At 43.1% G+C, this 24,790-nt stretch overlaps 2 protein-coding genes and 1 non-coding gene across 4 annotated transcripts in view; 1 reads left to right on the top strand and 2 right to left on the bottom strand.

Moving 5' to 3' along the window:
* Positions 1–53: 53 nt before the first annotated feature.
* LOC117487941 (NACHT, LRR and PYD domains-containing protein 3-like) lies at positions 54–5,032 on the bottom strand. Its single transcript, XM_034136729.1, has 6 exons — positions 4,522–5,032; positions 2,010–3,720; positions 1,745–1,828; positions 1,545–1,628; positions 906–983; positions 54–823 (listed from the first exon to the last, which is right to left on the bottom strand). Exons 1-6 carry the CDS (start codon positions 4,832–4,834, stop codon positions 505–507), a joined length of 2,589 nt encoding a protein of 862 aa, XP_033992620.1. The 5' UTR covers positions 4,835–5,032; the 3' UTR covers positions 54–504.
* On the top strand, positions 333–406 carry trnai-aau. Its single transcript has one exon. It is a non-coding gene; the product is annotated as a tRNA-Ile (tRNA).
* A 264-nt stretch (positions 5,033–5,296) lies between the features above and the next one.
* adamtsl3 (ADAMTS-like 3) overlaps positions 5,297–24,790 on the bottom strand; it is an 89,093-nt gene continuing 69,599 nt past the window's right edge. Inside the window, exons 9-26 of one of the 2 annotated variants that reach the window (XM_034136758.1) lie at positions 23,651–23,762; positions 23,423–23,561; positions 23,281–23,331; positions 22,706–22,910; positions 21,672–21,819; positions 21,336–21,420; positions 17,808–18,121; positions 16,117–16,246; positions 13,246–13,456; positions 12,817–12,996; positions 12,579–12,732; positions 11,082–12,066; positions 10,362–10,489; positions 9,469–9,589; positions 8,657–8,861; positions 8,102–8,211; positions 7,728–7,948; positions 5,297–7,113 (exon numbers count right to left, since the gene is read on the bottom strand). In XM_034136758.1, coding sequence (XP_033992649.1) covers positions 7,004–7,113; positions 7,728–7,948; positions 8,102–8,211; positions 8,657–8,861; positions 9,469–9,589; positions 10,362–10,489; positions 11,082–12,066; positions 12,579–12,732; positions 12,817–12,996; positions 13,246–13,456; positions 16,117–16,246; positions 17,808–18,121; positions 21,336–21,420; positions 21,672–21,819; positions 22,706–22,910; positions 23,281–23,331; positions 23,423–23,561; positions 23,651–23,762 — 3,609 coding nt within the window. In that variant the 3' untranslated portion in view covers positions 5,297–7,003. Of the gene's footprint in view, positions 7,114–7,727; positions 7,949–8,101; positions 8,212–8,656; positions 8,862–9,468; positions 9,590–10,361; positions 10,490–11,081; positions 12,067–12,578; positions 12,733–12,816; positions 12,997–13,245; positions 13,457–16,116; positions 16,247–17,807; positions 18,122–21,331; positions 21,421–21,671; positions 21,820–22,705; positions 22,911–23,280; positions 23,332–23,422; positions 23,562–23,650; positions 23,763–24,790 lie in introns of those variants that run through there. The other variant, XM_034136759.1, reaches the window with a different exon arrangement.

Here is a 24,790-nt window from a genome sequence, read left to right as displayed (position 1 = left end):
ATAAAATGCAAAATAACTCTCTGAAGTTTTAACATTTTATTAACAAACGTGCACAAGTTACGATAAATCGAACTTTTCTGTAAACATTGTTTTTAAATACACATATACACGACAGACATATCAACGTCATACACACAAAGACCAAGATTCATTGACCATTAAGATCACAATAAATATGAAAAATATCAATACTAAGTTTAAATTAAGTGTCTCCATAAAAACATTTTGTGTATAGGTAAAGGAAGTATAGTTTAAAATAGTGTAACAAAACTAAGGCCCCAAAAGAAGTCAAGATTTGGTATATAATTTTTACTTTACATTTGGTAACACGTGGCCGGTTAGCTCAGTTGGTTAGAGCGTCGTGCTAATAACGCGAAGGTCGCGGGTTCGATACCCGTACTGGCCAGGACACATTTTTGCACGTGTTACGGAAATAAGTCAGCACCAAAGGGACATTTGACTTGTGTTGTCTAGCTTATGACTCAACTATGGTCCTCATCTTAATTAGAAGCTCAAAATGGTCTCAAACTTCTCCAGCTTCCTGAGCATGTCGTCCTCGGTGCAGATCTCAATCCTTTGCTTGATGAGCTGTAACAGTTGCTTGTAAAAATTACTCGCCCACTGGCCTTCCAAGCAGTGGACGGATATGTTGCACACTTTGTGGAGAAATGTTACTAACTTATCATTGCTGCTGACCTCACATCTTTTGAAGACCCATTCCCCCCATCCTTCCCAAATACCATTGTCTGTGAAGCTCACAGTTATGCTTTCTTGTGTGCAAAAGGAGTCTGGATCTGTGTCAGCTAGGTCATTCCAGATGGCTCTGTATGAAAATGAAGAGACTTTAGAAAAAAACGTGTCTAAATATAGATTATAATTTTTATTATTAAAAAAGTCACACTCACACAATTTTTTTCAGAGGGTACGGGGTCAAGTCACTGAGGGACAGCAGACCTCTGTAGCTCACTCGGTTTCCCTCCATCCTGTGATTCAAAAGAATATACGTTAAGTTGTATGGCTTCTAAAGTGCTACTAAAGTGAGCTGGAGTGCACTTAACCAAATTGAAAGCTAAATTGCAGCTGAATGTAAAAGGCCATTAAAAACATGCACCCAAAGGCTGGTATGGAATACAGTTGGGAAAATAAAGGGCCAAGCTTGTGATACATTTTTTTCACGCTTTAGAAAAGAGACTACCTAGATGTATATGTAATAGACTCTTTCTTTGTTTGGTCACATTTTATTATATTCTTCCATACTTTTTAGTTTTTATGTTCTTTTCTATTGATTTCCTTTCTGTTTTCAGTGTGAACCCAGCATTTTAATGGCATTTCAATAAAGCAGGTAGAATAAAAAACTGTGGGTTTACTGGAGAGCTGATTTAGGTTGCCTTTGCACCAGTTGTGAAACCTAATTAAACACTATTCTCCACATAACTCCATCTCTAGCTATTACAGGAACCATGATTCAGACATTCATGATCTTGGCAAGACTTTCATTTCCCTAAAATATATAATGTGGCATATCCCTCCCATGATGTCCTTACCACAACTCTTCAAGTTTTTTATTCGCCCGTATGGCACCAGAAAGAGCCAGTAGTTCGTCATCGCCGATGTCTGTCCATCCGATTCTAAAATGGGAAGTGTGAAACACAGTCTCAAATTCTCTCATTGTGCCCTTTATATCCACTTACAGCTGGTTTAAATGTTTTCTTAAAAAAGCTTGTGTAATCAGTTGACATCTTACCCTAGTTGCTGTAAATGTTCTGACACTTGCAGCACATCAGCAATGACCCGAGTTGCGTCCATACCGAGGATATTTTCTCCAAGCCTGTAATAATGAAATAGTGCATCAGTGCAAAAGCCACATTATATATTGTTTAAGCTGGTGTTGTTGACACTTTTTGCTGCATGCTATGTGATAAGTGTTAGGAACACAAGCCTGCAGATATTGAAAACAAAGAAAGAAACCTCCATGTGATAAATGCAAACCAGATTTACCTTGAACTCACCAAAGTCTGTTACATCTGAGCAGCAGTGGCTGAATATCTCTGAGGGCCTCGCAGCTTACTCCTGTTCCTGTCAGATCCAGCTCTAATATTTCCCCCTTGGTGAGGTTTAGGAAGTACTTGATGGCATTGTAATCCATTTGGGAGAGTGTTTCATCGCTAACATTAACCTGTAGTGTTTTAGGTTCCACGGAGAGGGCCAGAGAGGGGTCCTGTTGCTCAAACAGGCAGTGTAAATGGTTGAGGATAGGAGCTCCACTCTCACAGAGCATTGTGAGCTCTTTGATGATCCTCTGACGATAGCTGTCCACTTTCTCTTTATTGCAACTCAGCCCCACCTGCCTTGATAGAAGGTTAGCGTTGCGTTCAGCGAGGATTCCAGACAGGAAGCGATGGAAGAGGTCCAAATGTCCGCCGCTGGACCCCTCCCCAGGACTTGTAGTTTGCTGAAGAGCTTCAGGTAACGGGTGATCCGTCACCGCGCAATAAACTGCAGCGAAGAACTCTTGAACAGTGAGGTGTGCAAAGGAGTAAACCTCCTCAGTGCAGCCGGGCTCTTGTGCCACCGTCTTGTCCAGGAAGGTGCTTACAAGGATGCATCCCTCTAGCTCTGCCACGTCTTTGTCGCTGCTGTAGAATAGTGTTTGATGCTCCATCAGCTTTAGGAAGGCGAGTCGACCCAGCTTCAGTACGACTTTAGAAAGCCCTTCCTTTTGCCCTTGACTAAACGTTTGGGCTCTTGCTTGAGTGTGAGAGCGAAGCAAGGCCACCAGATACTGCACATAAATGTCCGTCATGGTCTTGGGGCTTTCTCCACTGAGGTCCTTGCTTTCTTGAAGGATGCAGCACACAATGTAGCAAAATGCAGGTATGTAGCATAGTGTTAGCATTAGCTCATTGGCCGATACCACTGCGAACATGCGGTCAGCAGTGGCACTGTCCTGGAAATACCGTAAGAAGAAGTCTTGAACTTCAGTCAGGGAGAAACCAGAGATGAGCACAAAGCGGTCGATGCAGCCCACCGGGATGTGGTTGATGGCTGCAGGTCGACTTGTGAGCATGATAGAAGCGTTGGGGAGCAGTTCGCCTTGCATCAGACTCCCTAAGACCTCCACCACCTCTGCATCCTCATCAGGCTCAGTCACGAATGTGTCTACATCACAGCTCCTGTAGTGTCTGAACTCATCAAAGCCGTCTAAGATGATCAGCAGTTTGTCGTCGTTCTCTAAAATGTTATCCAGTTCCTTAGCCAGGTGCCTGTTTTTACGCAGCACCAGCTCCCGGAAGTTCGTAGGTTTGTCGATCAGATTGAGGTCTCTGAAGGTCATGTGGATGATGAAGTCAAATCCAAGATGGTCCCTGTTTCCTCCAAAATCAAAAAGCATCTTCTGCACCAGGATGGTTTTTCCGATGCCCGCCACCCCCGACACCAACACTTTCTTGACTGGATGTTTTCCATTTGTGCTTAGAAAGAGTTCGGCCGGTGTGATTTTTCTCTGCACCGCTGACTTCTGCTGCAAAGACAGTCGCTTTTGACCAAACGTCAGCACCTCATGTCTTTTCATATCCAAGCCCTGGTGTCCGTCTGCCAACAAGAGATTGACGTAGTGTTCGGAAAAAAGAATTTTCTCCCCGTGTCGAGTGTTGTAGAAGAGCATGCTCTCACTCCGCCGCTTGATGACATCTTTATGCTTTTGTTGGACTTTCTTATATTCTGCAAAGAGAAGATAATGTGATAAGAAAAGTACTCTTACATAACAATGCAATGCTTTTCCACATGTACCTCCATTCCTTACTTCTTACTTGCTACCCCTTTCCCTCAACCTATCCTAAGGGAGTGCATGTACGTAGACACGTTAGTTTAGCTGCTATAGGCTTAGACTGTCGGGGGACACCTTACTTCTTCCTTCTGTCTGTCTGTACCTGTGTACTCTCATGTTCCGAATAACCCAGCTTCCCCCAAATTTCTTTTTGGTGTCTGTCTACGCCGGGATCCTGAGTCGTGGCTGATGCTGTTGCTGTGGTCCTGAGTCCTGTATCCTGTATCCTGAGTTCTGGATTTGAGTCCTGGACTTCGAGTCGTGGCTGAACCTGTCACTGTGGTCCTGCCTGACTCTCATCATACTACTTCCCTGATGGCTCCCACAGGATTGTTGACATCCTCGTGGATTCATCTTCTTATTATAGACACATGCATTTCCAAACATTTGGTCTACCTATGCTGTCAAATGTATTATCTCTTCGATTTACACACGGCACCTATTGCACGTCTGTCCGTCCTGGGAGAGGGATCCCTCCTCTGTTGCTCTCCCTGAGGTTTCTCCCATTTTCCCCTTTAAACTGTGGGGTTTTCTCTGGAACTTTTTCCTTGTACGATGTGAGGGTCTAAGGACAGAGGGTGCTGAGACAAATGTAACATTTGTGATATTGGGCTATATAAATAAACATTGATTGATGTTAAATTTGCAGCATTTTTTTCATCTTAAATGTACCAACTTTGAATTGAATTGCATACCCACGGATTGAGGCGGATCTGCATTTCCTTCTTTGGGGTGTATCTGTGCCTCTTGCTGATGATGACTACTAATTGAAAGAAAAATATCAGCTGCTTCATTGCCTTTACATTCCAGGATATCCAACACCTCTCTTACTCTTGCCCGGGGTCCCAAATGACACAACACCTCCTCACGGTCGTCACGAGTGAACACTTCCCGACTTACTAAGATTTCCAGCAGAGAGTCAATTCGTCCTTCCAGCTCATCCACCAGGGAAACTCGCAGAACCCGGAGTGCTTTCAAACTAGAAATACAACCATCCCTTTCCACCATAACGAACCTGAACAAAATCCTCAGCACGAATCAGAAAAGTAAAGTTATGATGTGCTGATGGAGCCTTGTGAATTGTAGCATTTCTCTCATTTTGTAAAGCAATTTCCCCTCTTAGTTCAGAGGAATCCAGCAAAAGCATGTCCTTCTTCCAGGGCGGAGAAGTAGAAAGTGAACTGTTTGTTGTAAATGAGAAAAAAATAAGGAAGTGCACTCCAGTATGTCGAGCACATGAACGCAGGGTTATGACATGTTAACACTTGAGGATATTACAACCTGTTTTTCTGGTAACTGTAGAAACTCCCACTGCAGTAATGTAAGTTCTGCTGAGTGATGTGAGTAATGTACATCTGAAATTCCAGCAGCTGTGCTAAAGAACCATATACAAACAATCACAGCTTTATGACTGGACTAAATAATGCAGTCAGTTTTGTTTTTAGAAAGACAAAAATCCACAACAAACAGTTTATAAAAGGAATGTATTTGGCTTTATTAAATGATAAACCAGGCATGAGCAGAAAGCAACACATCAGTTCACCAGCAGAGGGTCCCTATTGCATGCACATCAAATACCCCAAAAACTGTTGGAAAAAGAATACTTAAAACCCACCCCTGCAATTATTTACAAAACTATGCACAAGAACACACATGAAAATAAATAGTTAAAAGGACATACCAAATATCTACATAACTTAAGAGCATAGGTCATATGTCTTTCATGTTTTTACTTTCACAAAATCAAATAACCACACCTGCGAAGGTATCTGAAAATGAAGCATCAAGGAACTCGGGGGAAAAAGTCAGAAAGTGCAAACCCTGCCGATCTGGCACAAGTAATGATCTTTAAAAAGCTCCCTAATGTTTGAACCGATATTGAAATATAACGCAGATTTCATATTATGTTTAAGCTCAATCAACACTGAGATCTGTCAAAGAAATGACATAAGGTCTTTCAATTGAAACCGTCTTCCTTAAATGTCACACTAAAAAAAATGTGATTTAGTTGGAGGGGAGGAACAGTTACGCTCACATCCTGTTCACAAAGTGGTTAAAGGGACATTTAAACAAATATCTTAACGAGAAATACAAAAAAGAATCACAAAAAAATATATAAACAATGTAACTTTACAAACTAAAAAGAACTCCGCAAGCAATGTTCTGAACAAAGACTTGGATGAGTTGAGTGCAATATAAATGTGTATTTCTTAAAAAATTCGACTTGCTTCAGTCATACACCTCCATAGTGCAACCCATGCAAGATAAAAATGTACTTTTTATTCTGCAAAACATGCAGCTACAACTCCTGCAATCATACTTCCTTTGCCCTCCGAATGACCCGACCGATGGATAACAACATCTGCTATTACCAAATCTTTTCTCATGTGGATGATACCATTTGTACCATCATCAGATATTATGACAGCCATTTCCCTTCAGAGGATTAGGCTGTGTTTAGAGTTTACCCACAACTCTTTATTACAAATGTATTTAGCATCAAACCTTTTCATCAACACTGTTTTGGACACCCTTGCAATAAAGGCAAAACACACAACTATCCAGTGGTTATCAGAAGCTCAGGGGGCTACCCAGAATCCCTGGGTGGGAAGTCAATTGTTGAAAAAAAAGTACATGAATTACACATTTGTGTTTATAGGCCTAATTGCACAACTGTAATTATTATTATTTGAGGAATACCCTGAAACTACCAGTATTTTTTTATATTCTCTTTATATGTTATTTGTTACTTGGAAAATCCCAGGTTGTATATGAATAACCTACTTGTCAATAAACCTTGTTTTGAATGTGATTTATGAGTTCCCCTTCATGATACCACGCAGTCACCAGCAGTTTCAATCAATCACAAGGGAAATGTATGATACGTTACGTTTGCTTAATTCAGGAAAGCTTCATGAGCGTCAGATTTAAAAAGAAGTCAAACTTCATTAAAGGTCACTCCTCTCACATCTTTGAAAATTCAAACCCACACATGATTTCTTTGAGGGAAGTGGATCACCACCATCCAATTGTTCCTCAGGTGTCCACATCCAGCGCTGACCACTGGACACAGCTGTGGGTGTGAGGATGGGGCGTCCAGGTCTTAAGTCTCTGTTGGCCGTCCCCGACTTCTCCAGGTCGTCCCTGGCCCTCGTCTTAACCCCCCCTTCGCCCTCCTCAGGTGTTTTTGCAGGAATGACAGCAGCGGCTCTTGAACTGAGGCAGAGTGCAGAGCTCCAGCTGCCGGACCTTCTCACAGTACCTCGTGCTGTCCCGACACTCTCCGGCTGGAAAACACAGACGATGCAGTTTAATACCAATACTCACTTTAAGCCTCTCCACACGATAAAGACCAGACAAGACAAGATCTAGTTTAACCTATCGTAAGCTTTTTTAACCCTGAAGGAAATGTGTGTGCATACAAAGTGTATAGGACCAATACTAGCCATTGCCTTAAAAAACAACAATACAAGTAAATCGGTAAAATAAGTCAACAAGAATAGAAACATAAATTACAACATCTTAAAAAACAAAGAAAATGTATAAGTGTTTATTAATCAATACTAATATTGATATATCTTTTTTATTTATGATTTATTTTTAATATGTAAGTCTATTCTTCTCACTTTATCTGCTTTTGTAATAATGCTAAAAAAAAAATTGTAGTACAATGCTAAATACCCTATGTGTGATTATTCAGTACAATAACTGAAGGGTGTATAAAGTGTATATTTGTAATGCTATTTGAGCATAATCTTGTTTTTATTCCCCTTACATTTGATATGATTCCCGAGGAATTTCCACCATCAACAAATGCAGTAATACCATATTCAACATTGTGTACAAAATAATTTTTAAATCAACCAGTTCTACATGTTTCCATCGTGCAGCTTCCCCTCACCTCTGCCGCAGGACAGGATGTTGCATCGCTGCCAGCTGGGGGGGCGGGGCCTCCACATGCAGTGATGTTCCCGCGTGGCCTTCCCTGTCCTGCGGTGCGCGCAGGTCACCTGACGGGACTGGAAGCCGTGCCGTCCACAGGTGGCGGTGCACGGCGTCCAGGGCCCCACGCGCCAGTGGAGTAGACACACCTCTGTGGAGCAATTCTTCAGGGAGACGGGTCTAAAAATACAAATGCATAACAGGAAATGGTCAGGAAGCTCGAAGAAATATATGGGGAGTGGCTTTTACACTGAAAATGTGATATTATCTATTCCACATCAACATCATATTTTCACTCCTGATATACATTTATATTATAATACCCATATTTACCTCTGGAGTCCACTGCACATCCTGTAGGAGACTTTGGTGGTGTTTATGTCCTGGCAGTAAACATGGCGGTGCTGTGTAGCCAAACTGGGACCCACACATTGACCATGACACTAAAAAGGGAAGATTTAATCAGAATTACAAGCGAGTTCAGCTTTTTAGATGACATACTTCCTTGTGTCAGCCAGACTCATGACTCATAACACATTTAGATTGTATATTAAAATTAGATGTCCATTTTTTTTCAAAGGCAACCAGATATACAGGCTGGAATTTTTTTTTAAACATGATGTGCATGTCATTAACAAAGATACAAAGGGTGACTTCCCTTATTGCAACACATCTTTGGTTACTATTTAAAGAATGATTAGCAGGCTGCTTCCCCTTTAAATCATTTGTAAAACAAATAAACACCAAAAAGTACTTGGCATATGAAAAACTCCCCCAAATGAACAGACTAAGAACTGACACGCAATGTCTAACGTTGAACCTGTTTCAAACTAAATAAAAACAGCCTCTATATACAGAAGTGTGTGTAGTGAATGGAAGCAGACTCACGGCCCCCCAGCTGGTGGAGGCCCACCGGGCGCAGGGCAGCTGGTTGCAGGGCCGGCTGTCGGAGGGTCTCCTCCCGCTGCCCAGGCACTGCCGGCTCTCCACCTCTCTGGATCGGCCCTCAGGACCCTTCAGGCAGCGGACACTCCTGCTCTGGGACCCCCCTCCACAACTGGCTGAGCACGGTGACCAGGGGTCCATCCGCCACCTAAAAGCAACCACAGAGGAAAAGTGGACAATGACTTACAGTGTTTATACAGTTATAATAATAAAGTATCAATCTTTGTTTTGGCCAACAGAGGGACTCATCACCTAAAAGGACATGTGTTGTTCCTTTAGAGTAAAGACATGTAGGCTACTTATCTATAGTCAGTGCATAAATAGCGGAAAACTCCACAAGAGTACCAGCTGGAAGTAATGTGTTGCTGTGGAAAGAGGCAGCAGAAAAATGCATTTTATACACCTAAATAATAAATATCAGTTTTAACTGTACGCTATATTTAGAATATATTTACTGCTTTAATTTGTCATCAGACAGTCTTACAATTTGCTTCTGCCCTCATACACAGCAGTACATTGCTTTTTTCTCAATATAGGCACTTTTTTTTCCAAAGGGCCAGTCACACACTGACCATGGAGAATACTTCATACAACTCCATATACCTTTAAGTCTTTAACTTTGTGCTATCCTGGAAACATCTGAGTATTTTCCTTAAAAAATAAAGTTGCCAGTTCTCTAGGTACATGTAGTAAGTTTGGAAAGCAAGTAAATGGGGAATTAGGAATGTGACCAGCATGTAGTAGCAGCAGTGTACCTGAGGGGGCAGGCCTGTCCGTGGCACAGCTCTGCAGACTGGCTGCTGTTGCTCCTCTCAGAGCAGATAGGCCCATTTGCTCCAATGCCATTACTTTGGACACAGCTTCTTCCTTTGCCACCTGAAAACAGACATTTAAAACGATATTATTGTGCTCTTGGATTCAGCAGACATTTTAAAAAGACACCATATAAAACTGGGTGTATCTGAAGATGATCTTGACCCCAAAAGTCCTGATATGTGTTTTTTTATATAGGCATCAAGATGAATAAAATGGGTATAACGGGTCCAACATAGAAAAAATGTAACCACTTTTTGATTTAAAGCGCAGGTTGGACACTTTTCAGCACCTTTAAGCCCCTTTATCTTCCTTTGAGGTCAAGCGAGTGGGGTGCACCCAGTTAATCTTCTTTGAAACATTGCCTGGAACCTCTAATTGTTGTCGTATGGGGAGAAAGAGTGCCGGAGCATCAGGAAGACCCTGCGGTCGGCGGCTTTGATCAAAATGCAGCGAGGTCGCCAACAATCAGGCTCCGATGAGACGAATGACAGCGCCGCTCAGATATGAACGCGCTGTGTCACGCTTTGGACATTCCCAACCACTGAGTCAGCATGAAGAGACACAGGGGTATGCAAAACACTTAAAAAAGTCCTTAGTTGGTCTGTAACCTTAACTGTGTATTATATACTGTATACAACATATTTAAAGTGGTAACCTGCTTCGTTTTCTTTTTTCTTTCCTTAGAAATTAATTTAAGGTGTTTGTTGCAATTTTCTAAGACATTTTCCTTAACTAATTGAAAAACTTGAGGAGGAATTATTTAATAAGACCCCTCCAGAAGTGAATTAGCTGGCAGTTTATTCCAACATGCTAGAAGTGAGATTCTGTGTACCTGTAATCTGCAGCCAAGATGAAAGAGATGTTGTTCCAAGACGATTTGTGGCCGTGCAGGTGTACAGACCCTCATCCGGCTTGCTTGGAGACTGGATCCTCAGTGAGCCGGAGGACAACAGGCCTACTCTGCCAACACGAAGACAACACAACCACTAAATCGGCTACTTTTAACAACAACACCTTCAGATTTATTGATGCCTGAAAGCTCACATTTAAAGGTCCCCTATTATACTCTTTTTCATCAATAGATTATAGGTCTCAGATATATACAAAACATGTCTCTGAAGTGTTTGGCTAGAAATACCAAACAGATCATGATGTGCAGCATGCCATAATCCCCTCTGTTTCAGCCCTGTTTCAAAAGTGCTGATTCTCTGTCTGTTACTTTAGATGCAAATAAGGAGCCACTCCCCACGCCCCTCTGAGAGATATTTGGTTAAAATAACCACAATGGTGCTCTAGGAGGAGATTCAGGTGATAAGGTTGGTTATTGGCTAATTGTTACACAAGCCAAAAAATCGTCATAAAGTGACCAAAATCTGATCAGCTGAATTTTCAGACAGGTTTTTATATAAATGGATCAGGGCAAAAAGAGAGGGAATCTTTCTTCCTGAAACTTTCAGAATCTCTTTACACAGAGGGGACACATGTTGATGTAGAAAAGACATGAAAAAGTGGATTTTGCATAATAGGTGACCTTTTAAAGGGCAGTTCTTACCTGCTGTTGTAGTGCAGCTCTTTTCCGTTCTTTGTCCATGTCAGGGACGGTTCGGGGTTCCCCAGCGCCTCACACCTCAGCTCCAAACTAGCAATGGGTTTCTGCAGCAGAGCCAGGACCCCCACATGTACAGTCATTTCAGAGGACGGGACCACCCCCACCTTCCGGGGCCGCTGGATTATCACCGGGCTTCTTAGCCGCGGAGCTTTGATGTTGGGTTTATTAAGCGGGGTCACCTGTGTGGAGGATTCTGCTTTTTCTGGGGGATGAAGTGTAGACTCATTGTTTTCGCCTTGTGTGATAGCGAGCTCACTGAGCAACTGTGCGATGAGTTGCCCCTCCCTTTGTCCTCCTTCAGAGAGGTCGTGCATGATCTCATCTAGCCTCTGGGTGTCTGCTATGAGTACGAGCAGGCTAGAAAGTTCTGAATTGGCTCTCTCGTCCTCCAGGGTGGAGCGGTTCTTCTGTGTTTTATCAGCAGGGTCTTTCTCATCTTGGAGAGAGACTTTGAGTTCAAGCAATTGCTCCACAATGTTGTCGTATCGGTTCAGGGGGACGGGTAGCTCCTGAAATCTTTCTCTCATGGCTGCGTCTGTCTCCCTAACTTTTTGTTGTCCACCCCCAACGAGCCATGACGCTGGAGCAGAGAGCTTGTGTTTGCTGCCGATGATCTGAAGTACAAAATGTTCCCGTGCCTGACCTGCGACACATGTGTAAATCCCGGCGTCCGACGCACGAAGCTGCTGAAACTTCACGTATCCCAGTGCTGTCATGGAGAGATGCGGAGGGCCGATTAAGGGCTTTCCCTCCTTCAACCATCGGATTTGGCCTTTGCGGAAGTTTCTGGTTGGGCAGCGAAGGACTACAGTCGTCCAGGGGAGCAGGTAGGCATAGCCCCCCACCAACAGCTGTAACTTTTTCCCCTTCCTCCACTGGATATACACCTTCTTCTGGCCCAGTATGATGGGATTGGGTTTGAGAGAGTCTGTGAGGAAATTAAAGAACAGATTAATGATTTGATTTTGATACTATTTTAAGAGAATTTCCATTAACAAGCAGTCACACCTTTTTTTCACTGGTTATTGGTGGGCTTATGTTACAGTTACGATATGCTCAATTCATTGATGTTGAGAGGTGTTCATGTGATATGAAAATGATGGTGATGTTCTGAAGTAAAACTAGTGTAATTCTGTAAGCAACTGCTGATGTCATTTGTATTATGCATGTTAAAAAAACGTTTTTCTTACACATCTTTCCATCAAATTTTACACCAAAACATTTTTATGATGCAAGTCAATGTAAAGACTTTGCAGCAAATGTACACACAGTTACTAAGTACGCATGTAGATTTCTGAGTGTTTAAGCATATTTATGCCTCATTTAGATAACATCATTTACAGTGTTGATGGAGCAGCCGCTATGTTAGCACAGCCCTGATGTGAACACAGCATAAGCAGTACATTTTGACAAAACAGATCCAAACAGAGGGTGTCTTACTCTCACAGAGCCTGAGGGAGCATGGTCTGATTTTGGTGGGCCGGGCTAGCAGGGAGCAGTTCTCGGGGTCTACGTTCTGATGTCTCCGATCCTCCCCTTGTCTTCTGCACACTGCCTCTAGTCTCTGAATGCCGTTTCCACAGGTCACAGAACACTGGACGGATATAAAATATGTTGTAAGACATGAAGCAGATCCTGTTGAGGTTGCAAATGTTATATTTAGAAAAGGAGGGTCTACCTGGGACCAGTCAGTGGTGACCCATCGAGCTGGGCACTCCAGCTTGGCGCAGATCTGCTGGCTCGGGGGGATTTTGGACGGACAGAAGGTGTCAGGCAGCTCGAGGATGCTGCCATCTGCCAGCCGCTGTTTGCACAGGACCTGCCTCCTTTGAAATCCACCTCCACAGCTCTGGGAGCACTACGAAAATACAGATGTGCCGGGGATTACATTAGCAATAAGGGCTAGACGCTTCAGTCTAATTGCTGTGCCAGGCATTTATGTTGGTGAACTTCCTAAAGCCCCTTTCCAACTCGACAAAAACCCCACTAACACCCACTTACGTCTGGCTTTTGTCTTCACTGGGAAAGGTTTCAATTGTATTTCAGGCCTCGGACAAATGACTGCAGTATTTACAATAGGGATGGAAACACAAGTGAGATCCTTTACCTGTCCCCAGGCTCGAGTGTCCCACATGGGAGGACAATCGAAGCGGTTGCAGGCTTGGACCGGGACGGGTTTGGGGCTCTGACAGTCTTCATCCCGCAAAACCTCGGTCCGGTTGCTGTCCCGGGAGGGTCGGTGAGAGCAGGCCACAGTGCGGGTTATCAGACCAACCCCACAGCTAGCAGAGCAGGAGCTCCACTGCCCAGTTTTCCATCTGCAAACACAACGCTCAGCATCAAACTGCGAAATGTTGACAACCAAATGTAACCTTCCTGTTTTTTCTTGTTAACCACACACAGTTTATTAACTTTTAAAGGTCCCCTATTATACTATTTTTCATCAATAGATTATAGTTCTCAGTTATATACAAAACATGTCTCTGAAGTGTTTGGCTCGAAATACCAAACAGATCATGCATTGTAGCATCCCATAATCCCCTCTGTTTCAGCCCTGTTTCCAAAGTGCTGATTCTCTGTCTGTTACTTTAGATGAAAATAAGGAGCCACTCCCCACACCCCTCTGTGAGATATTTGGTTAAAAAGAACACAATGGTGCTCCAGGAAGAGATTCAGGTGATAAGGCGGGCGGGTGTTACCTTGGTTGGTTATTGGCTAATGGTTACATAAGCCAAAAAAACATTATGACATCACAATGTGGCCAAATTCTGATCAGCTCATTTTCAGACAGGTTTTTATATAAATGGTTCAGGACAAAAAGAGAGCGAATCTTTTTTTCCTGAAACTTTCAGAATCTCTTTACACATGTTTATGTATAAAAGACATGAAGTGGATTTTGCATAATAACCTCTGTGGTTCCAGATTCATCAACATGCTTTATCTTTAGGGTAAATGCATATGTAGATAGCCACATTATCCAATCTATACAGGAGTGCAGTCAAATCTTGATGTTTTTACTTGATCCCCTCAGAGGACGCTCTTGCAGTCTTATGAATGTGCAAATTCATGAAAGTGAATACAAGTGAAAACGAAATAAGAGTGATTCATGGGGCCAGATACTGTCAGAGAAACATCAAATCTCCCACTGAATTTAAGGATATTTGAGAAATCCCAAGGCAAAATGTCTTCACTTATGTTTTCCCAACGACCCCGATGTACCAATATTCTTTTTGATGCCTAACACATTTTCTTTCGAAAGAAGGATCCAGCTTCAAAGTTTTCTGAGCACATTTATTCTAATCTTGAAAACGATGTGGCATGTGTCTTTGTCGCTATGCCTTTAAAAGGCATCGTAAAGCTTCGGCTTTGACCGAGATGGCAGCGGTTTTACTTCTTGCTTGACAGATTAGGTGAATTTTCAAAACTATTCATGTTTACTCAAGGGTCCAGGGACTGTGGAGAATTGGGAATGAGGGTTTTTCTTTCAGGATCGGTACTATACTCAAAGCCAAATCCTATGGCTGTTTCCCTTCAGAGGGAACAGTATCCAAAGAGTGTAGCTTAATATGCGAGGGTGAGGAGGCCTCAGGGAGGGAGTAAAGAGCCAAAGGAAACAAGTCCAATACAGCGTTTGTTGTGCCTGAAAACAAGACTCAAGGCCTGGAAAAACAGGCCGGGGCAGGCTGCAAGCCTCTGGGTTTTCTGACTAGAGTGGTGGAACACCGACACTGCGCACGGTGTTAATTTTAAACGTGTGGCCTACCGCAAAATCCACTCACCGCTTAGCCATGGCTCAGTAATATTAGACATCATGCTATTATGCTGTTTAGCCATTCAGGTATTTCATTTTGGGTTCTCGTTGTTCATCCACTGTATCCCAAATTGATGCCCAAAAAAACCTGAAAAAACATAATCCCAGAAAATGATTGCACTGCTGTTTTGACCGCTTTACTCCCTCAAAATCAGCAAAAATACGTTATTGTTTACATTAATTCTTCACAAAGGATGCACCTTTTTAAAATTGTGCATAATTCATAAGGATTTTTCCTGCATTATGTTAGGCAAAATGTCAACTTTGGATACAAAATATGTCATAATGTAATGGCAGATGCACATTTTTGATTTTGAATGACGCCCTGATGTGCTTTCTGAAAACCTCTTGACAGGAAAAATGTCAACATTATTAACCTGTCCTATGATGCGTCATCACTAAAAGACAATAATAGTAGTATAAAAAGCCAAATTAAAGCGTTTTTACAGTAGTCTTCAAAAAAGGTATTGCTAACTTTTCCAGCACAGGTCTCCTGAATTTCTGTGCAGACAAAACAATTGAAAAATGGTTTCATTCCAAGCACAATTTCACATGTCAGCCTAGCAGATATCACCACCGACACATGGTCCCTATTTTGTGCTTTATTCTCACAAGCCGTCCCCCTGGATTCATTTCCTGTTATCAAAGATACAGCCATCGATCTCTGTCACTCTGCTTCAGTATCACTTGGACCCAAGTGGCCTAAATGATCATTTGATTGGCCCATGTGGTTTAAAGTGAAAGGCATAACATAGTGGATGAGAAGGATTTTAATCTATTTTGTACACAACCACTGATTAGCCGATATTAATTGATCCAGCTGGTGTGATGCGAGTTCTTTGATCGTCTGAAAGCTGAGCAGTTCCAGGTGCAGGACCCAGGAAAGGATCAGGGCTCTGGGAAACGCTGCATGAATGTCCCAGCTCTCTATATTGCATTTTTTTCTGGGTTACAGTCTTGGCAAACTAATAAAGAGCAGAGCCAAATCTCAGTCCTGCTTTTAATTAATATTTTCTTCTTGAATGCAGCCAAAACCTTTTTATTTAAAAAAAACAAAACACATTTCCTCCTCGGGTTTACTGCATCCATCAATCATGTGTGTTTTTATGTTCGTGCGCAAACCATTTTAAACCAATGATAATGATGTATGTCTGTGATTTAATGTACCTGGGTGGGCAGGGCTGGGTTTTGCAGTCCTGCAGCAGCTGGGGGGGGCGTCGGGAGCTCACACACAGACTCTGCTCGGCTGCCTCCCTCGTCTGCTTGTTCAGGCAGATGACCACAGCCTCCTGCACACCTGAGATCAGGAAACAATAACAAGGATGTCCAAATAACCATGAGCTCTAAGGAAGGGTCAAGTTTTTAGAAATGAATTATCTCCCTGTACCGTATCTGCTTAGAATGAATGACAAAAATGCAACCTCATATTGTTCTTCTTAGGCATCTCTTAAATATTATCACCTTCACACGCATGAAGCGTTAAAGCAATCCAAATATTATGGTACCTAAATGGAAGGTACTTTCTTTGCACATGGAACATGCAAGGAATTAGCTGGGCGTTATAACAATAAAAGCCTATCAGAGTTGAGATGTTCCTGAAATAGGGGTGTTGTTTAACCAGAAATGGAGGCCAAAGTAATTTTTTGAAAGAAAATTTGATTTTTTACACTTTAAAGAAACACAATGTCAAGATATTTACGTGTATAAACAATAATGTTGCTTCTGTATTGAGTGTAATCCTCGTTCCAGTAAACAAGCCTTAGAAACCGTGTTGTTTTTAGAACAGATCTGACAAAGCATTTACTTAAGAGTCTTTACAAATTGACAACATAGTGTCGCTTTTTTCTGCATCCGTTTGACTAGTTTGTTGCAATTCAAAAACTGTTTATGTTTGCTTAAATCTGCAGTGAATCCGATTAATCAGTTGTGCGAAGTTATCTGGTGGTCAAACTGCAATAACGGTGCAGCGGCCTGCTTCATTTCAGGACCTGAACTGTGGATAAACTCTAAGGGTGTGATGTCATGTCACGTTAAAAGCAACGCAACATAAATCTGTTTCAAATGCTGGGGACAATACCAGCGAGGCGGGCACTTCAAACGCATCAGTGGTGTGATGGTCCACAGGAGCGCAGCCCTCGGGTGTGTATGACACCTGATACCCCTCTGTAATCATCCCTGAATGTGAGTTTGTTGGGTTAGGGTGAGCACACACGGACAAAAGCCTACACCCATTTGCAGAAATTAAACTTGTGGGGAGATTAAAGCGGGCCTGAATGAATGTTGGCAGGATGTTTGGGAACGCTGTTTCTGTCTGGTGCTGCATTCACTGCCACTGAGAGAGTCTATGAGGAATGACCTTTCGGATTACTTGCAACTACTTCCATTATCATTTTATGTCATATAACCTTCTACTTTAAAGCCTATACTGCCATCAACTGATATAGGTCACCGCTTACTGCTGAGATGCATCGTTTTACAGCAACTGGAAAAATTCACTACTAATTGAAAAGGGTTACTTTATCAGGATGTTATTTGATTTTGCTGATTCAACTTATTTTTTCCATCTAGTCCCATTATAGGGTCAACATTTTGGTTTGGTTCCAAACTAAATTTCGGCAAAATTCATGTTATTCCCATCATTACTTCCATCAGTTGTACATTTAGTGCAATTAGCATATGTGAGCATGCTAAGACGCTGAACATTATAAATGCTCAGCATGGGATCAGCATCATTGTCATGGTCAGCATGTTAGCATTAGCTCAAATCACTGCTCTGCCCCTTTCAACTTTGCATTTCTGCTCTTTCTTATTGTGCTGCTTTGCTTTTTCATATTAAAGCGTTCAGTAATGATCCGTACCTCCCCCACAGCTCTCTGAGCACTCGGTAAATCCCTCATACTCCCAGTCGTGCAGCTCCTCTCTCTCGGGTGTCTCCTCCTCCTCCTCCTCCTCCTTCTCCTCCTTTTCACTGTCTTTCCCTCTGTCCGAAACACCGGAGCAGGGCGTACGGTAGCAGGGCTGGCTGGCCACGGGTTTCACCCCCTCACACTCGTCGTCGGGCAGGTCGGCCACAGACTGGGAGAAGGACAGCAACACCTGGCACCTCACGGTCCGCCGCTGAGTCCCGGCGCCACACGTCCTGCTGCAGGACTGCCAGGGAGCGGGGATGAACCTTGAGAGAATACGGGAAGATTAATCGCACACATAAATACATAAACACTTGCTGTAGTACACGTCACACACATATGCTAACAGACTTGGAAAGGCAGTAACATCTTTGGTTTGACTAGGACAAACCAGCAGACTTTAAATTACTTGTGTGCATTCCCCCTGTGTACAGATTTATTTCTAAATTCATAAATCCATTGAGTATTTATGAAATCCAGTCCTGCTGTGGTTAATTGAACAGCTGTGAAGCATTAGGATCAGTTATTCTAGGATAAACGGCTTTCATGTGCATCCTTCCTCGTCTTAAAGTATGGATCACAGAGGGAAAAGACTTCACGAATGCCTGAAGGCCCGTCAAGGTTGGGTGAGAGCCCCAAAAACTGACAGCGCCTCACAACAGAGATACGATAACTTGAAAGTTTACTCTTGATCTTGAATGAAAAGCGTAGTTATTTTAAGGGTCAAGGAAGGGAAAATGTATTTGCTGCTGTGTTTTCCAGAACATTAATAATAATAAGTAATTGTTCAGATCTGGTGACACTATACACAAAGTACAACAACAGACAATGTGGGGTACCTGAAAACTCTTCGTACACATAAACCCAGCTGGAGGTAAAAGGCATTTCATCAGACCTTTTCTACCTTTTCCATTGCGCAACTGTGTTATAGTCTTATATCCATCCATCTTTTATACTCCATTGTTAGCCCAAATATTTACAACATGCAGCAGCTGTCCTCTGCAGGGCGGAGCTCACCACTGTTTATTTTGGCAGATACACTTTACAAAACCTCAGTAATATCAGCAGAGTGCTTTGTAATTTCCACCACAACATCAGAAGACTAGCTTTGCTCTCCAGCTCACTTTGTGATAATCATTCAGTCTCTTCAGTGTTGAGTTTTTCTTGGTACAGTTCTCGGTAATAAATGACAGTTCTTTTGTAAGTAGTTTACTGTGGTTGTCCCCACAAATATAGAAGGACTTTCTGAGATGAGTAATAACGTCTTTTTTTTTTTTTAGAGCTGACATACTTTTATAGTGATGTTGGAGCTTGGTTCACTTAAGGAAAAGCTTCCGGACCCAGCCTGACGTCACGGACAGTTTGTGGCTGATCTGATTGGTTGAGTGTAAGTGAAGCTCTAGGTTCAGGAAGAGGCTGTCGGCCTTGAAGTGCATGTGTGCGTGCCGCAGCAGGGACAAATTATGAAATCATTCATTCTAAAAACTCTCCAAAGCAAATATGGTAGAATGGTTCAGAAATGGGTCGCGTGCGTGAGTGAATCAAGATTGCAATCTTTTAACGATTAACCTTTCAGCCCTAATTCCTTTTTTAAATCGTTTTTGGTCCTTTTATTGAAAATTGGAATATGATTGGATAGGAATATTGTTAAACCCCAGTCAGCCAAGTTGTTTCGGGTAAATCACTCTCTGGGTTTATAACCTACCCAAGTACCTTCCTGCAGCAGGCATTATGAGATACATGGATGTCATAAAGGGACCAACAGATGTGCAGCATTCCTCCTGAGTTAACCAGTGTGACCACAACACACGGACACCCTGCTGTTTCATAAGATGCCTCAATAAAGAGCTCATTATTGCAGCAAACTGGGCTCTTTATGAGTGCTCCAGGACTCGTAGTGTTTTGGACAAACAAATGAATCACCGGCAGTTAGAGCTTGGAACGAAAGCAACAAAGTCAACATGCGAACCCCACGGAAAAGTGTATCTTCATGCGTTGTTAAAGTACATCTGCGGCTTCGAAAACAATCGTGATTTCACTCGCGGACAAAAGAAAAAGGGTTTTTGTGATATCTGCCAAAGCCCCTCGTTGATCGTATCAAATGAATTCAATCAATGGAGATATTTTATTTACTCATAGCGGCTGAAATAATCAGTTCTGGCCTCGCTGTGGAACATATATGGGTTTCATTTTTCAAGCCGTTGCACAGCGGAGGCTCGGGGCCGGCGTACGGCCTGGCAGTGGAGGTGCAATAAGTCTAACTCAGGAATGTCCTTCTCTTTCCGCTCACATCCGTAACCTGGCCCCATATGGTAGGCAGATATTGTTGTTGGCTTGTGTATGACTGCGTATTATACACAGATATGTATGTGCTTTGCGAGGGAAGGTTTTTTTTGTCTTGGCGTCCCTCCCTCACACTCTCGCGCTCCAAAGATAAGTCACAGTAACAGATGTTTTGAACTGGCTAACATGGTCGCTAATACAAGTCATGCAAGACACTGGGTACAGTCCAAACATTGTCCATCTTCAGAGGCCTTTGTGAGTCCACTGATATGCGGGACATCTGGAAGCTTGCTGAGGTAATGCTGGTAGTCAGCTGCTTTCCAAAAAATATGTTTTGTCTTCCACCTTCAGCTCCCCCCTTTAACCCTAAATAACCTCATACAGCAAATTCATTACTTAAACCTAACGATAAACACCTTCACTGGTGCGTTAAACTTCTTATTTACTCCTCTTGACATAACTCCCCTGCCACCGTGTCTGACAAACATTTGGCAGGTTTACAAAGAGGCCTATTTTGGAAAGCGCCAGGAAAATATTCAGAGCTACAGCCACTCTCTGACTCCAAGTTCTTGCAAATGGCCTTTGACATGAACACAACCACGATACTGTTGGGGTTTCATGGCAGTGCCAGCCCTGTCAGCTTCAATTTCACCTCCAGGTAGAAGCTGCGCTCTGAGCTGTGAAAGCTGTTGTTGTTTCTGCGATCTGACTTCTTCTTCTGTCCGTGCAGAGTGACAGGGATTATTTTTCTGGGCTACGAAGCTTGAGAGGCTTTATTTGTTTCATCTTAGTAAATTATCAGAATTGTTTCCAATATAATAAAGCATCAGTCACAGATATTTCAAAAATGAATTCCCATTAATATCCTTTTTGTGTGCATGCATGCTCATGTGTGTTTGATGCTTGCAATAAAACATTTTAGGTTGTGCGAAAGGAAAACACATAAATACAGAACATAAAAATGCCCCAAAAAGTAGGAGAAATATTTAAAAAAAAATGAATATGGCATGGCATAACGTGTTTTTTGTGCAGAGTATCAGTAAATATAAGTACAAATATATATGTTTTCCAATATAATGAAGGATCAGTCAGAGACATTCCGACATGAATTCCCATTAATAGCCTATTTCCAGCGCATGCATGCGCGTGTGTGCGTGTGCGCGTGTGTGTGTGTGTGTGCGTGCGTGCGTGACTCACGTTGGTTCCTCACCGACGCTGACCTCCTCGTCCAGCTCGATGGCCTGCTTCTGCCACACAGGTTTGGCCTCCACTGGGAGAGTATCTACAGAAAATATCACAGGAAAGACAAAGGATGAGAGAGATTTTAATTTAGAAATAAGGTCAACATTAAGAGTTCAAACATGACTGTGTGTTTGCCAATAAGAGTACAGCATGTGCAAATTGTTCATGTTTATAGAAAGGGGGAACCTGAAAAAAATCTGAAGTTCTCTAGAACTCATAGAAAGAGTCTTTGAGCACCAGGAAAGAGCTATATAAACGACATGTATTATTATTATGACGAAACAGACCTACCGATGGATTTATAGCAGGGCACCGTCACCAGGCACTCCTCCTTGATGTGGGGCTTGGTGGTGGGGTTACAGCCTCCAGCATGGAGTCCTCTGTGATCGATGCACAACACCACCCTGTAGCGCAGACCCTGCCCACAGGTGACCGTGCACTGGTGGTGACAGGGAGACACGGTGGGAGAATCGTGGATTAACTCACGGCGATTATCACACACACATTGGTTAACGTGTTAAGTCTCAGAAGCCCTCGACTCGAGGAAAAGCAAAGAGACCTTCCAAAATCCCTGCAGCGCTCTGCTCAGGAGTGAACTTTGTGCATCCGCTGCCAAAACAAGCATTTAAAGGCAAGTTCACAGGGAAGAATGTGCTAGGTAAACAGCGTCCCGGGCCACAAATCTGACTCCCTGGGCCTCTGCTTATGCACGTACGACTGGTGAGGCTGAAAAACCCCCACGAGGATGATGTATGGGATGTTTATGGTTAATGTAACTGCAACTCTGCCACATCAGTAAGCTAACAGGAGCGTTAGATGATCAAGATGCAGCACCCAGATATACTGGATGTGTTTGGCAGAGGAAGAGTTTAAGAATATGTGCTGTTGGTTTGGAAAAGCCTTAAAGTTAGATGTGGTGAAGGATGCTTACTTTGAGGTGAGCAGTACTCTGATTCACACAGGGAGCTAGTGTTTAAATCCAAGCATTCTCAAGTGTTCCCATCAAAATTCTGCTGGATGTCTGAAGAAGTCACAGCTCAGGCTGTCCTCTCAGTATATTTATATTTCTCTACAAGTCAATTAATCATGCTTTTCAGACTTAAAAAAACATATGAACATGAATTTTTTATTGAATTTCTTTTAGTTTGCGAGGCTTTACAGCAACTCACAAAAGAAAAGCTAATCAGTTAAATAGCCACTCTAAAGAGTTTTGAAGCATTTTAACTACTTGTTGCAAGCTTTTTTCCGACAAGACATATCCAATCAATAAGTACCTGTGATAATCATTAAAAATGAGTGTTCAAACAGACAAAAAATGGACCTACAGGTGACCACTCCTGTGCCAGCCAGGTGGGGCAGTCGTAGGCGTTGCAGGGCTGCAGGATGGCCGTCTTGGAGGAGTAGAGACACTTCCACTCCTCAGTGGTGGTGATGGTGCCCTGCATGTCCTCCTCCACACAGGACACCGAGCGACTCTGGATGCCTCCGCCGCAGGAGGTGGAACAGGCCGTCCAGGGACTGCTCTCCCATCTGACACCACAAATCAAAGATAGGTTGGTAAATGTCAGAATTTGTGTTGTTGGGTCACTATAGAGTACTGCAGGAATGAGTCCTAAATCCCCCCAAAAAAAGAGTCATTAATGCACTTCTGGTAATCTTGTCTCATTGTCAATGGTTTTCAGGTTAGACTGAAATAAGGTTTTTTATGTTTTTTTCCATTACGTAAAATATAACAGTAAATACTCCACTTATTCATTTTGAAGCTCTTTCGTGTTTTGAAAAAGGCTGTTGCTAACAAGTGTCTGAATGAGACTCCAGAGAATACTAGGTTAATTCCGCTAGTTTAAAAATGCTCATACCCTGCAGCACTTTATGGTACCTCACAGCTGAGAATACATACCGAGGCAGGGGGTGGTAGAGGTCATATGGCATAATTTGCTTGTAGCCGTCGCTAAAAGGCAAAATCAGTAAAAGAAAATGAAGATTTAGAATCATACAATCTACTGTTGACACGTTTTAAAGAGTGTTCTCTGCGGTCTAACCTGGCCAGGCAGAGCTCCATGTTGCACTCCTGGAGTTTGGGTTTGGGTTTGATGTTCTCGGGGTAATAATGGCAATACTGATCCACCACCACCCGGCCGCTCCGGAGGTCAAAGCACTCTGCTGAGGTCAGCTGGTAGCCTGAGGAACAAGAAACGTCAATGATTTAGTCTTTTATCTGCCACAGGAGACTTTTCGGTACTATCCTTTTTTGCATTTTCTCCACTCACCTCCACCACATGGGACAGAGCAGGGGAAGAAGTCGGTCTCTCTCCAGCGGTGGATGATGGGCTGGTAGTAAATGTACTGCACCACACTGTCCGCTCCACTGGAAAACTGCACCTACAGGAACAGCGTTCATGTTGTCACCACAAAAAGTGATAAATAATAACTGGATGAGAGTGACAATAATTATTATAATAATAATGCTAAGCTGAGGCTACAGCTCAGCCAGGGCCAACCTGAGGAGGGGAATCGCACAGGCAAAATACTGATATAAACAGAGGATCTAAGAGCACTTCAGCTCCTCAGACCCCCGGCGTATGTGGCAAGGCATACAGACTTTCACCAACTATAAATCACTACGCAACATGCCCCCAACAAGCTCCGCCTCCTTCCCCGAAGAGCTCAACCACTTCTACGCTCGTTTCGACCCGGAGAACAAGGAGGTCCCCATCAAATTCGACCTACCACCAGATGAACCGCCACTCACACTCTCCATCTCCGATGTCTACTCCACCCTGAGTAAGGTGAACGCTCGGAAGGCAGCTGGCCCTGATGGAATTCCTGGATGTGTGCTCAGAGCCTGTGCAGAGCAGCTGACAGGGGTCTTTGCAGACATTTTCAACCTGTCCCTGGCCCAAGCAGTTGTTCCCACCATCTTCAAGACCGCCACCATCGTGCCAGTGCCGAAGCTCTCAACCGCTACGGCTCTTAATGACTTCCGTCCCGTTGCACTCACCCCCATCATCGCTAAGTGCTTCGAGAGACTGGTTCTCTCGTACCTGAAATCCTGTCTGCCTGCTACACTGGACCCATACCAGTTTGCCTACCGCTGCAACAGGTCAACAGAGGACGCCATCTCCACGGCACTCCACTCTGCCCTGACCCACCTGGATAGCCCAAAATCTTACGTCAGAATGCTGTTCATAGATTTTAGTTCAGCATTCAACACTGTGATCCCCTCCAAGCTGATCTCCAAGCTTCGCCAGCTTGGTATCAATACATCGCTCTGTAACTGGATGCTGGACTTTCTGACTAACAGACCCCAGTCTGTGAAGTTAGACAACCTCTCCTCCTCCACTTCTACCTTGAACACCGGTGTGCCACAAGGCTGTGTGTTGAGCCCTCTCCTGTACTCCCTGTTCACC

This window comes from Trematomus bernacchii, unplaced genomic scaffold (assembly GCF_902827165.1).
Source record: "Trematomus bernacchii unplaced genomic scaffold, fTreBer1.1, whole genome shotgun sequence".
Lineage (NCBI taxonomy): Eukaryota > Metazoa > Chordata > Actinopteri > Perciformes > Nototheniidae > Trematomus > Trematomus bernacchii.
This window is presented reverse-complemented; position numbering and strand designations above follow the sequence as displayed.

Excerpts from the sequence above, each read along its gene's own strand:
- LOC117487941 (XM_034136729.1), bottom strand. The coding sequence starts at position 4,834 with ATGGTGGAAAGGGATGGTTGTATTTCTAGTTTGAAAGCACTCCGGGTT. Across the intron at positions 3,721-4,521 it reads AGATCCGCCTCAATCCGTGG|AATATAAGAAAGTCCAACAA; the intron begins GTATGCAATTCA and ends TTCTCTTTGCAG. Across the intron at positions 1,629-1,744 it reads GAACATTTACAGCAACTAGG|AATCGGATGGACAGACATCG; the intron begins GTAAGATGTCAA and ends TTCCCATTTTAG.